Genomic DNA, 13665 nt, shown 5'->3' with positions numbered 1-13665 from the left:
GTGGTGTGGGGGAGAGTGCCCGTCTCTTCACAGTGAGCACCACAGCTGGGTAAGGACGAGCGGCTGGCGTGTGCGGGGAAGTACAGGAGCCACTGGGAGCTCGAGCGCGGCCTGCGGTTTCCACGGTACCTGCGACGGCCACCAGAGCTCACCGTTGTCTCTCGTTTGTGTCTTGCTCGCTGCGCTGCGTACTTAGTTCCATGAGACATAGAAGTTTCTAGGAAGAGAAATTACTGAAGCAGAGGCATAGAGTTTCGATTTCGAGATCACCACTTTTGACAGCCGTAGCCAGCAGCATTCAGAGAGCTCTTAGGGTTCGCCACCTGGTGTGTGCAGTGGTTTAGGATCCTGTGACCTGGCCCTCACAGACATCCCCGCGAGCCACAGCTTGTGTGGTTAGCCCATTTCCAGATGTGCAACCAGAGCCTGAGAGCCTGGGTCCTGTGCATGAGGACACTTTGCAGGGCAAACACTGGCCACGACACCACTCTGCCACGTACCCCACCTTTGCTCGGGCGCCCTTCTCCCATTTACAGTGCCCTTGCTGGGACAGGCCACCTCCTGTGTCCAGAGGACAATGATGTGGGTGTGCCCATTCTCATGGGGAAGCGCCGTGCCTCGGGACGGAACCCTCGACCAGAGAGTCCGCCTCATAACTGGGATGCCTTGCTCCCTGGACCGGACCCCCATCCCAGACCTTCCCAGCCATGCGCTGACAGGGCCGTGCCTCTGATACAGAGCTGGGCGGCAGCTGGGGGAGCCCCTCCACTGCACAGACGGTGTGTCCGTTCAGTTGAATTCTTGCGTTCAAGTGCCAGTTCGGTCCCTGGTTGTTTTGTGACCGGGGTGTATTCATCACCGTCTTTTTTTCCTGCTTTGGTCTCCTGGTAAGGGAGGACAGCGAAAGGTTCATGGCCCTGGGGGTGTCCACACCCTGCCCCTCGGTGCACGGTCCTCAGAGATCAGGAGCTCACATCGGCGCCGGGGCACAGAGCACGCCCTGCATTCTGCTGGCTCGTGCTGCCTTTTCTTCGGTAGCAAGACTTTCTCAAGGAACAGAGGGTCGTGTGATGAACACCCAGGCAGGACGGCCTGCTCCCGCAGCTCACTGATGGCTACTTGGAGGGCTCTTTGGAGGTTTTGGGGGATGAAGTCTAGGTGTACGGGCAGTGGGCGTCAGGTCCATGCAGACAGGGCCAGCACGGGCGTTGCACTTCCCAGCCTGGCGGGAGCCTCCCGTTTTGGTTGAGACTGAAATGGCCCATAGGCACAAGTCTGGCAGGACCCAGTGCTGGGCGGGGGCCTGTGTGTGGACTGCGCTGTGACACAGGGGAGGGTGTGCTCCCGGAACCCTCCGTCTCTGCTCACCTCATAGCCTGGTCGCTAGTGTGGCTCCCTGTCCTGTTCCCTTTTGGGTTTGTTTTCTCCATATCCTTGCTTCCACCTGGGTATGAAACCTACTTGTGTTGAGCCAGTCTGACCCTGTTTGGTTTTATGTGGATAATTTGTAGCCTGCTAAGGTAGCCTTTTGTTGTCTGATGATTGTCAGGAAATCAGGAGAGGAGGCAGGTGTTTTGGAGCTGTTGGTTAAGCTTGTGTCTTCCCTGAGCTCAGCTCCACTTGGTGCTGACCGCCATGGGTGTCCCGAGCCCCATGCAGCTTCGGAGGCCCTGGTACAAACCCAGTTGGCTGTGCCTGTCTCACCAGTCCTACACGTGTGTCTCGTGAGATCCGGCCCTGCCTCACCACCAGGACCTGTCAAGGGTCGTAACGCTGGCGGGTCCGTGGCCCCACGGTCCTTTCCAGGGCCCACAGCCACATAGCCGCAGACCCACAGCCTGTCACACAAGGAAAAATGGAGTCTGAAGGGGTTCATTTGTCGTGACGGCAGCCAAGGGACGCTGTGTCTCCACCGTGTCGAGCAGACTGTCTGTAAGCTGCAGATGAGTCCATCAGTTTGTAACATCAACCGAAATGTCCCCGAGAAGCAGAAGTCAGACCCGAGTGTGGGGTCAGGGGGTTGGGTGCCTTGTCACTTTACACACGTCCCCGTAGATTCCAGCCTTGCATCGCCACCAGAGGTGACAGTGGATTAGGCCACAAGCTCGCTCCACTTCCCCCAAACAAAGAGCTTTGGACAATCGTGCATGGGAGGGCTCCGTGCTCACCAGGGTTTGCCCTGAATGGCGTCAGGAAACAAACACCTTCCTTCTCAGCTGGCCGTGGTGTATGGTGACATGGTTTGGGTCTCCGCCTCTACCTTCTGTGGCCGGGCTCCTGGTGGTGCGAGGTCCTGGGAGGGTACACCCCTCGGTGCAGATGGGCTGGGGGTCTCAGTGGGCCCACTGCCCGGACGCAAATCCACCCTTTCGCCTGGCGTTAGGCCGATCCTAGGAAGTCGTTTCGGACGCTGCACAAAACACAGCTCATAGCTTTTTAAAATGAGTTGCTGGCTGTGATTTCAGGGCTGTGTGCTCCTCTGTCTGGGTGCACAGTGAACTCATGTCACTCTCCTCTCCACCCCATAGTTGCTGCCTTTGGAGGAAGAGTCACAAGATAGCGTGGCAAGGACACGATGTGTACCGTCAGCTCCTTCTTCCCAGAGGTCCCTGAGCTTGGACAGGCTGCAGCAAAGGGCACTGCACAAGGCCAGCCACGAGGACATCAGGGACGCCACAAAGTAAGGGGCACAGGCATCGTAGGAGACATGCCTGTGCGCTGGTTTTCAGCTCTGAGAAACCTTTGATCTCTACATGGGGGAGAAAGGGTCGGAACAGCCATTCCAAAGAGAGGCCAATGAACCGAGTTTACGTGCATGGCGTTCTTGGGATACCTGCCTGGGTGCCCTGGGTGTGGCCAGCAGAGCAAAAGGCAGGTGGGAAAGACCACAGTCTTGTGATGCTGGTGGCTGTAGGGCAGCCTCGTTTGCTCAGATCGTACACACCAGCCATCCTGAGACCTCCCTTTTCCTCCCGGTGGATCCTGGGTGACATGTTCCCTAGGGATCCTCCCCTGGGTCGCACTGTGCCCTGTGGGGCTGTCAGGAGCCATGCTCTCTTCCCCCCACCCCCACCAGGCAGCTCCAGCAGCCTCTCTGTTCCTCGCACCACGTCCTGGGGTGGCTCAGGTGTGCATGTCCTCCGTGCTTCCGGGTCACGGCCAGGGAGGGGTGCCGAGCGTTCTCAACCCAAGGTGCTTGGACTCCAGATATACTTGGGAGGGAGAGAGTGTCAGCTCCCAGGGCGCAGCCCTCCCTAGAAGCTGGGGGATTGTGCTTCTAATCACGTGGGGCGGTGTGTCGTGTGACGAGCACGCGTGGAAGATGCTCTCCTGTGCGTCCCCCAGATCCCCAGGCTCTCGGGGTGGCCCCTTGAGCAACCTCTGCAACAGTAGCAATAGCCAGGACTCACTGAATAACGCCCCCAAGAAGAAGGGCATCACAAAATCCATCCGCTGGTTGCTCGCCAGAAAACAAAAGTCCACCCCAGCCATGCTAGCGATGAGCCTGTATGACCAGGTTGGTGTCCTTGCATGTTTCCAGTGTGTGGGAGGTCTTACTGGGATCATTCCTCTAGATCCGTGGTCTCTCTGCCTGCAGACCCCTCACCCGTCGGGAGACCTCACGTGGCTGTGGACATCCCCCACCTCCCATTTCATCACTCTGCTTCCCCACAGCCGCTGAATTGGAGGTTGAAAACCCTTCCCAGCGTGCCCTGGGACTCCACAAATTGGGCGGACAAGCTGAAAAACACCAAAAACTTTAAAAAATAAGCATTGTGTTGCTTGTCACCTTGCTGAGCACTTTTCAGCTGTACCTGTTTTTAAAGCAGTAGCTGTTTGTTTGCTCAATGTACTCTATGGCTGCAAAGCAGTATTATGTCCTCCACACTGAACCTGAGTCTCTTCTTAAACTGTGGGTCCTGGAGGACGTAGAGCACGTATGAAATCTTGAAGGGACTCACATGGATTCCCAGTGCACCTTGAGAAGTTGTGCAGGGAGGATATGTTGTGGCTCACGTGCGGTTGTGGCCCCAGAGCACTTTCGTGTGAGCCTGGCTCCTGCACAGATGGGTTTGGAGGTCTGGGGAAAGTCCATATTAGCATTCCTGTGCCTCCGTTTTCTCACCTGTACCTGGGAACAGTGGGAGCACTTCCGTCACATGGCTTTCAGGAGTGTCTCCTTCTAAATATCCACGAGATACTTTCAACACAGAAGCTCCATCACATTATGTGTAACTGCAGCCCCTGTGAGGACCTGGTCACCAGCATTCAGAACCTGTCATTCATGCTGGTGATCTCTCTGGCATCCTCACTAGGCTGCCCCTGTGTTTCCTTCCCCTGTAGTGTTTGAGTTTCTCTTCGATAGACTCTGACCTTTGCAGTCTGATCACTACATCTTACTTTCAACTGGTCTTGATTCTGACAACGAGTAACAGCAGTGGGTTTCGCGTGCTACCAAGCAGCTGAGGCGCTGTGATGCCCGGGATGGGGGCACAGAGGAGTGGTGCAGGCATAACTCTCTGGGACTTTCCACTGCAGAGCATGTCGCACGTGGGTTGACTGTGTCCCAGAGCAGAGTTAAGTGGGTGAAGGAGGCAGGTTGAAACCATATCCCAGTGATCCCACAACTGATTAAAAAAAGTAGGTACTTTTCAACAGAAGAGGTGGTTTGCAGGCTAGCGGGGTGGAGCAGGAGGTGGGCCACGGGGGTACATTGGAGATGGTGGGACGACGGGACGGGGCCTTGAGCCTGGGCAGAAGTCAGTGGGCTCTGTGATACACCGGACAGCAGGCAAGGCGTGTGGCCACTCTTCTGTGCCTGAGAGCCTGCGAGGTCTGGAGTAGGGTGCCTCACGTCCACACTGGGCCCACAGAGCCCCTTCCCTCAGAGGCCGTTCCGCTTCAGCCCCCGGACTTGTCCGTTGGTTTCTTTCCATCTGCCTCAATGTAGTCTCCATCTCAGAACTCATAATAATGATCATGACTGGCACACTGAGTTGTACTTCAGGTGAAATGTTGTTATTTCTGTTACTGCTCACAATTCGTAGGAACCCTCTGGCTTTTGGTTCTCTGGGAATGGAAATTTGTAGGGACTGTTCAACAGTGGTCTGATTTGAATGTCCCTATGTTTGAAGTATATAAAAGTGTTTTACAATAACTTGGATAGTTGCCACCTTGCTGTATGCAATTTGATACTGAAAGTAGACCTTTTGCTCCTGCAACCATGCTGGAAAATTCTGTCCCTTAGATGTTGCTGATGTGTTTTCTTTCACATCCTTATACTTTCTGTAATGAAAACAGTAAGATTCGTGGTAGTGCCTTCTGGTTGTCCCACCCCACTGCTCCCCGAAATGGGTATTTTTGTAAGTTCAGAGGTAACAAAAAGTGTGGGTTGGCTGCTTTCTGCGTGGAGCCTGCTTTGGGTCCTCTTCCTCCTTTCTCTCTGCCCCTTTCTCCTCATACACACTCGTTCTCTCTCTCTCTCTCTCTCTCTCTCTCTCTCTCTCAAACTCTAAAAACAGGGGCGACTGGGTGGCTCAGTCAGTGAAGCATGTGAGTCTTGGTTTCGGCACAGGTCATGTTCTCACACTTGGTGAATGTGAGCCTTGCATTGGGCGCAGAGGTGACAGTGGGTAGTTTGCTTAGGATTCTCTCTCCCCCGAACTCTCTGCCCCTGCTCCACTCTTGCTGTTTCTGTCTCTTTCAAAAATGAAAGAAAACCAATAAAAAATAAATAAACAAACCAATTAGCTATTGAGGAACCAGTAGTTTCACAGAGGTGAGGAGTTTGGTTTCTTTCATTTTTGCTATTTGACACTGATAGTTTTCAGAAATATTTTGGACATCATAACACGCTGGCTGCAGCCTGGGAATAGAGCCTGTAAGTTGTGTTTTGGAGGTAGCTGGATATCTCACTGCAATCCAGGGCCCTGTGCTCTGGGGGAATGTTTCAGTTATTTATTTGAAAAGACACAAAACGTTGCATTCTCCTACAAAACCAGGACTGATTTCCTCCCACACCACCACTTAAGACTGTCGTCATTGCCATAAGAACGAACACATGCTTGTGAGGAGAACAGGGCAAGGGCAAGTGTGCTGTGGGACTGTCCCAGCGTGTGGCACTGTCTGCAGCTTAAAGACTATTTGGAAAACGAAAAGGTAGTATCTTCTATGGCAAGAAGGTGATTTCACATAGACAGTGGAGCAGGCCCAGGCAGCCCAGGACTCTGCTGACTTGCGCCCAGTCAGGGTCCTGGCACAAGTGTGGCCCTGTCTCCCGTTACCCCCTGGGGCTGCCTTCTGGGCAGGGGGCCCGATGGCTGTCAGGAATGGGGGTAAATACCTGTAAACACAATTGCAGAGCGAAGTCATTTTAAAGGGCTGGTAACTTTAGTATACACTTTTGTTTTTTAATTTCCAATCAGTCTGGATTTCTGGATGATGACAAAACTTTAGGAAGGCACCTTCTAGGAGAAAACAATGTAGACCAAAGGACATTTGTGACTTAGCTGCTGGGTCAGCAGAGACTCTCCCTGCAGACTTCTGGGTCACTTCCTCTCTGTCCTCTATGCAGCCAAAGAAGATGCAGCTGATCGTTGGTCCGTGACATGCTGACCTGCCCCAGCCCCTCGGCGACGGCGCCACGGGAGGCTCTTTGACTGGAATGTGAACAATGGTGGAGAATGGCCGACTTCCTATATAACAAGGCTGTGGCCCTCTCAGGCTTCAATGGTCTAAGATGACTCCTAACTTCTGCTTATCTGCTTGAATATTAGTGTGCTCTTCCACCTACTACAGCTAGGCATCGTGGGTGTCCTCAGTGCGTGGTCTCTATCAGAGCCTAGTCCTGGGGTCCTGGGCAGCTTGCCTGGAGTGACCTGCAGAACCTGGGAGCTGAGGCCATGGCAAGCCTGGGTGGGGGGACCCGGGCACGTCCTCCCCCCACCCCTGCCCCACACCCACCCTGAACTCCCTGGCACCACAACACTCAGAAGACCAATCAGGTAGCACTGGGCTCCCACCGCGGGGCAGGGTGCTGGGTGTGCACCCAGGAGGAAGGCGCGAGACCCTGGAAATAATGTAGTGCAACTCTAATAAAGGTCTTACTGTTCTTACGGAAATCACTTTTTACATTTCTTTTTTGAACAAGTTTCAAGAGTGGACCTCATTCTCCATTTGTAGATTTTCCTTAAGTTTTTTATGTTTATTTATTATTGAGAGACAGAGAGACAGAGCATGAGCATGGGAGGGGCAGAGACAGGAGAAGACACAGATTCTGATGCAGCCCTCACGAGGCCACCTCAGGAGGCTCTGGCACAAGATCCCTCATAGCTCAGGCGACTCTGGGATGGTTCCTTCCCTCCCCGCCACAGAGAGCTTATGGCCATTGGGTCAAGGGATGGACGCCCTGACCCGTGGACGTTGTGTGGAGGGCACAACTGACAATCGCTGGGATTTCCTCTTCCTGTACTGTCTCTCCCGCCAGGGCCAATCGCTTACTACTGTGAAGGATACATAGTTTCTTTCTGTGGAGTAAGACTTCCCTTCTCCTTTCTGTCAGGGCATAGTTAGGTCATTCTGTGTCTTCCTGTTCAGAACCTTTGCTGGCTGATCTTTAGTTTCTGTACTTCCTAGTCCTTAGTGTTAAGTGTGAGGTTTGGAACAACAAAGTGCTTCCCTGCGTTTTACATCTAAGATTCTGTTTTTTCCCCACCAAAGCTGGGCAAGCCTTCGGCATCTGAGAGTTCCTGGAAACAGACCAATTCCCCATGGGTACATTAGGTTGCACATGGTTTATTAAAACTTGATTTGGTGAATCCAATTATGCTTAAAAAAGAAATGTCAGTTGAGAAACAGACCAAGCACCGAGCAGATGTCCGAGGGGTGTGGCCTCTCTGAGAACACGCGTTAGCCATCCTTGCCTGTGCTCGCCCCATACTGAATGTTCCGGGGCTTGCAGGCGTTTCCACAGACCCGCCAGGTCCCACCGAATACCCTTGACTCTCCTACCGCTACACGCTCCTCCTTGAGGCCACTCTACCCTCCTCACTGCTACCCTTAAGGTCCTTTCTTGTGTGTCACGTCGAGTGTTCTGAATGTAATTGTGACTTCACACTTTCCTCCTCGCCTTTTGCTGGCCGAGTCCTGCCACCTCCCAGGTGGGTGATCCGCGGTACCGGGAGGGGTCTGTCCCCATGGCCCCTGCAGAGGGGCAGCAGGCACATGCCCAAGAGGGGTTGTTGCCTCCTTCCTGATGATGTGGCTTCACTTGATGGTGTTTCTCAACATCTCTGATGTTCTGCTTTCTCCTACCCCCCTGTCGCTTGAGTCCTCGGTGGGAAGAAGTGGCGTGGATTCTGCTGATTCTCCTCCTTGTCTTCCTGCGGCACCTTTCCCAGTCCTGACTTGAGGCCAGCGCTGTCCTCAAGTGGCACCCGGTGCCTGGGCAGATTTCAGCGGGAGCAGGGAGGCTCCATCCTGCCCGGCTTCGGTGCTTGCTGGCCCCCGTGCCCTGTCCCTTCTCGGTGTATCTTACCTGACTCCTCTTTTAAGAACATTCATCCGTGTACTGCCCAGCCCCCTCCCCAGGGAGTCCAGGATGGTCTCCAGGTCCTCCACGTAGCTGCACTTACAAAGACTGCTTTTCCAAATAAAGTCACATGCACAGGTTCCAGAGCTTTGGACATAGACGGGACCACCTCCCCAGTCCACCTGTTTCTGGAGAAGGCCTGCTCTGCCCGGTCCTACCCCGGAGGCATCAGGGTGGGGAGGACGGGCCCAACCCTCCCACGGGGAAGAGGACTCTCGGGTCACACGACAGGCCCTAGAGTGTCCAGGCAGAAAGTGGAAGATGGAAAATAGTCAAGAGGACCTCTGGCGTGCATCAGGATTACTGCCGGTTGATCTTCTCACTCGAGTGTGCTGGGCCTCTCCTAGCCACGAGCGTATGTGTGCCTGGTGAGGTTGAGTGTTCTCTGCTTTGGTAGAAGGCACTTTCAGGGACCCCTGAGACAGGAACCAGTCTGGAAAGGCACTAGGACGTGCAGGGGAGACAGCAATGCAAGAGGAAACCATCCTGCCCACACATGAGAGGAAGCAGCATCAGGCCTGGAAGCCAGGATGCCAGCCAGGCTGGGCTGTGGTGAAGGCCAGGTGCAGGGAGGCCTGTGTCCCACTGTGCTGCCTCCAAGGCCTCCGTCCGCTGTGAGCCATGGGCATGGGGGCCGCCCACAGGGTGACCGTTAATGAGAAGTGCAGTGACCGTTCATGAGAAGTGCAGCTGGCTTCTCCCTTGCTCCCCGAGTCACCCTGCTCTAATCCAGACAGCAGTCCCTGTGCAGTGCTTGTCTCTCAGGTGCATCACGGTCCCTTCAGAGAGGTTTCCTTGGGTTATTTATATATTTTTTCATGTCTATTTATTTTTGAGAGAGGGAGATAGGATGTGAGAAGGGAAGGAGCAGAGAGAGAGGGAGACACAGAATCAGAAGCAGGCTTCAGGCTCCCAGCTTACAGCCCAGAGGTGGACGCAGGGCTCGAACCACAAACCTCGAGATCATGACCTGAGTCGAAAGTTGGATGCTTAATCTGGTTAGTCACGCAGGTGGTGTGTGGGGGTGGGGTGGGGTGGGGTGGGTGGGTGTGTGTGGATGTGTGTGTTTGCGTGTGTGAGTATGTGTTTAACTCACAGTAATAGATTTTTTTCACTTGTAGCAAAGTCCTCATTTACAAGGAGTAAACACAGGAGGCCATGAGAAGATGTATGCTGGCAGGTTGCAGTAATGATTTCTGTTGGCACGAAGAGAAAACTTTATGCAGCTATAAATCTTTGGAAACTTGTCATTTTCTGTATTTTCTCAATGTGTCTGAAAACCGGTTGAGCTATTTGGTTAGTCAAATGCACTTCCTCCTTCCCTCCTTCGGATTTCTTCACAAAGCCGTGTGAAGTGTGGGAGGATGTCCTGGAGTCCTGAAAAGGTCTGCACGCCTGACGACTTGCCCTGGCGGCAGACGTCCTCCTGACGTTTTTACTCTTCATCGTGTGACCCACGGATCCCTCCAGATGCCTGGGATTTCCTCAGTGGATCGCTGGGTTTCAGAGAGAGACCTGTGAACAGCCTCTCACCTTCCACCAGGAAGAAAGGCCTGTGCCTTATCAAAATGAATGAAATCTCACCATTTGCAGTTACATGAGTGGAACTGGAGGATATTATGCTAAGTGAAATTAGTCAGTCAGAGAAAGACAAAAATCATATGACTTCACTCATATGAGGACTTTAAGAGACAGAAGGGATAACATATGGGAAGGGAAACAAAAATTATATAAAAACAGGGAAAGGGACAAAACAGAAGAGACTCATAAATATGAAGAACAAACTGAGGGATACTGGAGGGGTTGTGAGAGGGGGGATGGGCTAAATGGGTAAGGGGCACTAAAGAATCTACTCCTGAAATCATTGCTGCAGTATATGCTAACCAATTTGGAGGTAAATTATTAAAAAAAAAAAAAACCAGAAAATTAAAACAAAAAAGAAAAGTCTGTGCCTTGTACCATGGTGTTCCTTCCCCTCGGACCACAGCGGTGAGTCCCTGGGCAAGGATGGGGTGGGGATTCTCCCTTTGGGTGTGCGGAGATCACGTCAGGATAGAAATTTTTTTGGGGAGGATATTTTGTTGTTTATAAGGTAAAGTCAAGAGGGCGCCTGGCTGGCTCTGTGGAACAGCATGTGACTCTTCATCTCGGGGTCACAGGGTCGTGAGATTGAGCCCCACGTTATGTGTAGAGATTACCTATAAATCAATCAATCAGTCAATCAATCAATCAATCAATATAAATGAATAACATTTAAAAAATCCAGCTCAGGGGCGCCTGGGTGTTGCAGTCGGTTAAGCGTCTGAGTTCAGCCAGGTCACGATCTCGCGGTCTGTGAGTTCGAGCCCCCGTCGGGCTCTGGGCTGATGGCTCAGAGCCTGGAACCTGCTTCCGATTCTGTGTCTCCCTCTCTCTGCCCCTCCCCCGTTCATGCTCTGTCTCTCTCTGTCCCAAAAAATAAATAAATGTTGAAAAAAATTAAAAAAAAAAAAAAAATCCAGCTCAGTTTCCAGTGTTATCTGTGGTTTTAAAGAGAACTCAGGAGCTGGGGAGCAGGAGCATATGGACCGTGGGCATGGCTGCCAGGCAGGATGTGAGGAATCGGGCACAGGTGCTCACCCTGCCCTCTGATGAAGCTGGCTTCCAGAAGGACCAGGAATGGTGTGGCCTTGCCGAGTTTTCCTGGCGAGTCTAGAACAACAGGCAAAGCCCTCTTTGACCTTCACCTTCCGGGAGATTTAGCCTCACCGGCCCTCCCCAGAGACCCTGTCCTTTCGTGTGACAGTTTCCCCTGGTCCGAACTGCAGGCAGCTGAAGTCGTGCATGCAGTTGGGTGGCCTCTTTCCAGCTCGGGGCCATGGGGCACACTTGGCTGGAGAGGCAGAGACTGTGTACAAATCACACAACTTTTGTTCTGCCATTGTTTCGTTTGTGAATGGGCACCCCGGTGAGACACTGCCTGGTTTCCCCTCCCAGGACTGAGATTTGAGTCTGATGTTTAATACTGCGTCCACATTAGATTGCATCTGGGAAATTCGTGCCAGGCTTAGGATACCTAGAGAGAGGGGAGCGAGATTTGAGGTGGCCTTGAAGGGACAGTGTGGATCCTGCCTTACCTGCTAGCAAACTGTTGCTAGTACTGGTGTGGAAAACGAGTCGGGTCTCATACATAGTTTTCTCTTGAAACCTGTAAAAGTTCGAGTTTACATTTGCGGGTGGGAAAAGTCTTGTCCTGTTCAGGTGTGAGTCTGCTGCCCTTGGTCTCGGTGCCAGATGGACCCTTCTAGCACTGATGTGCTGGAGGTGGAGGGGACAGCACATCCTCTGAGATTCCCGGTAGGAGAAAAGTCCACATTGTACCAGCCAGATATTTCCCCTGCGAGGTGTGAAGCAGCCCTCCAAGAAATCACTTGAAAAAATGGACACAATTGTCAGAGCCTGAGTTAGGGATGTCACTATTACCCTTCCAGGAAGTACTTGAAATCGAAATGATTCCTGTTGTTTCTTTGAAGTGAGAAAGTCCACGGAACCTAGGAATCGCTCACGTTGTGGGGCTCCTTCATGTTTGGACAACACTGTTGTCATGACTTAGTGAAGGCATGTTTTCTTTCTTACTTGCTTGCTTTCTTGCTTTCTTTTCTTTATTGATGCTTGTTAATGAGAGAGAGAGAGAGAGAGAGAGAGAGAGAGCCGCAACGGGGGAGGGGCAGGGAGCGAGGGAGACAGAGGATCCAAAGTGGGTTCTGCACTGACAGCACAGACCCAATGTGGGGCTGGGCCTCACGAGCGGCAATATAATGACCTCAGCCAAAGTCAGACGCTTAACAGACTGAGGCCCCCAGGTGCCCCTGGAAGGGTGTATTCTTAATGGATGACTCGAATGCATGGGTGACTTTTTGTTTTCCAGAACATTTTCTCAATTGAATTGAAGCCAGAATGTTTCTGATGGTCTAAGATGCCCTTTGAGAGCAGTGTTAGAAATCCCACATGATGTTGCTTTTGTGTCTGATGTAGCCATTCCTGCACGGGGCTGAGGGTGGGCATTTGGTGGCCCGGCTGCCCAGCCCCCCCAAGCTGAGAGCTGTCACACTGTGGCCAGAGAGCTTGTTGGGTGGCCTCTGAGAGCCGTTCTCCCAGGCGTCCCTGACCCCGGGCCCTGCTCTTTCACATGTGGAATCTTAGGAATGCCACACCATGTCCATTCCCCAGGATGAGGGTGTGCTGATGAGACCCATGGGAGACTGACCCTTTTTTGTGGTATGAGTCACCAGTGTCCTTCTGTCTCCCTTTTCCCAAAGGTGATTTTCCTCTTGTTTTCATTTGGGTTGTCTGTGTTTCTTACAGTCCCCTGTGTGGGCTTCACTCCTCATTGACTACACTTTTCTGAATGATGTAAGTGGCAAAGAGCAGAGATGGGGGCCAAGACCGTGAAAGTTTCTGGGCACCATGAGCACATCAAGGAAGAGACTATCTTCATACTGGTGTGAAATTGGTCTTTTGAAAGGCAGAGACACAGACCAGGGGGACACAGCTTTCCTGTGAACCCACACTGGCACGACTTGGTCTGTCTTGGGAGCTGATGTTCCCACAACACGTGACTCCATGTTCCTATACATGTGTTTGCATAGGTACGTGGTGGCTTAGAATCTCCCATCACAAACAGTTCCTGTATTGATGATTCTAGAATCTTGTCTTCAAGAGAGGAAATTTCATCAAGGGACTCGGTCACCTACGCTCTCTGCAAGTGGGCTTTCCTGCCACACACCATGTCTTTGAATACGTCCGACCTTAAACTCCCCTCCACGACTCTAATTTTCCTGCTTTGTCACTGCACATGGGGTATACTGGGGAGCTGCTTTCTAAGTCCAATATTCTCATGAAAATCCCCAAATAGGAGAGCCGAGGGATTGTCCCATGGGAGAGCGGGCCCTGCTCCTGACTCGGCATGGCCTTATGCTGCCACCTCTCCCGGTGGTGTTTCCTAGTCAGGAAGTGTAGGTAAAAGGAACCTTGAAACTGTGCTCAGACTTTTCTTTAGGATGCACCGGCTTCCGATTGGACCTTCCCATCCCTAC

At 52.5% G+C, this 13665-nt stretch overlaps 1 protein-coding gene across 10 annotated transcripts in view; it reads left to right on the top strand.

Moving 5' to 3' along the window:
* The window catches only part of LOC122478607 (liprin-alpha-2-like), a 44014-nt gene extending 36893 nt beyond the window's left edge, over positions 1–7121 (top strand). For 6 of the 10 annotated variants that reach the window (XM_043572153.1, XM_043572152.1, XM_043572156.1 and 3 more), the window contains 2 exons: positions 2529–2680; positions 3346–3697. In XM_043572153.1, coding sequence (XP_043428088.1) covers positions 2529–2680; positions 3346–3682 — 489 coding nt within the window. In that variant the 3' untranslated portion in view covers positions 3683–3697. Of the gene's footprint in view, positions 1–2528; positions 2681–3345; positions 3715–6574 lie in introns of those variants that run through there. The other 4 variants (XM_043572155.1, XM_043572157.1, XM_043572161.1 and 1 more) reach the window with 4 other exon arrangements.
* Positions 7122–13665: the final 6544 nt, after the last annotated feature.

Source organism: Prionailurus bengalensis, unplaced genomic scaffold, assembly GCF_016509475.1.
Source record: "Prionailurus bengalensis isolate Pbe53 unplaced genomic scaffold, Fcat_Pben_1.1_paternal_pri Un_scaffold_108, whole genome shotgun sequence".
Lineage (NCBI taxonomy): Eukaryota > Metazoa > Chordata > Mammalia > Carnivora > Felidae > Prionailurus > Prionailurus bengalensis.
The sequence above is the reverse complement of the archived record's forward strand: the minus strand, read 5'-3'. Positions and strand labels throughout refer to the sequence as shown.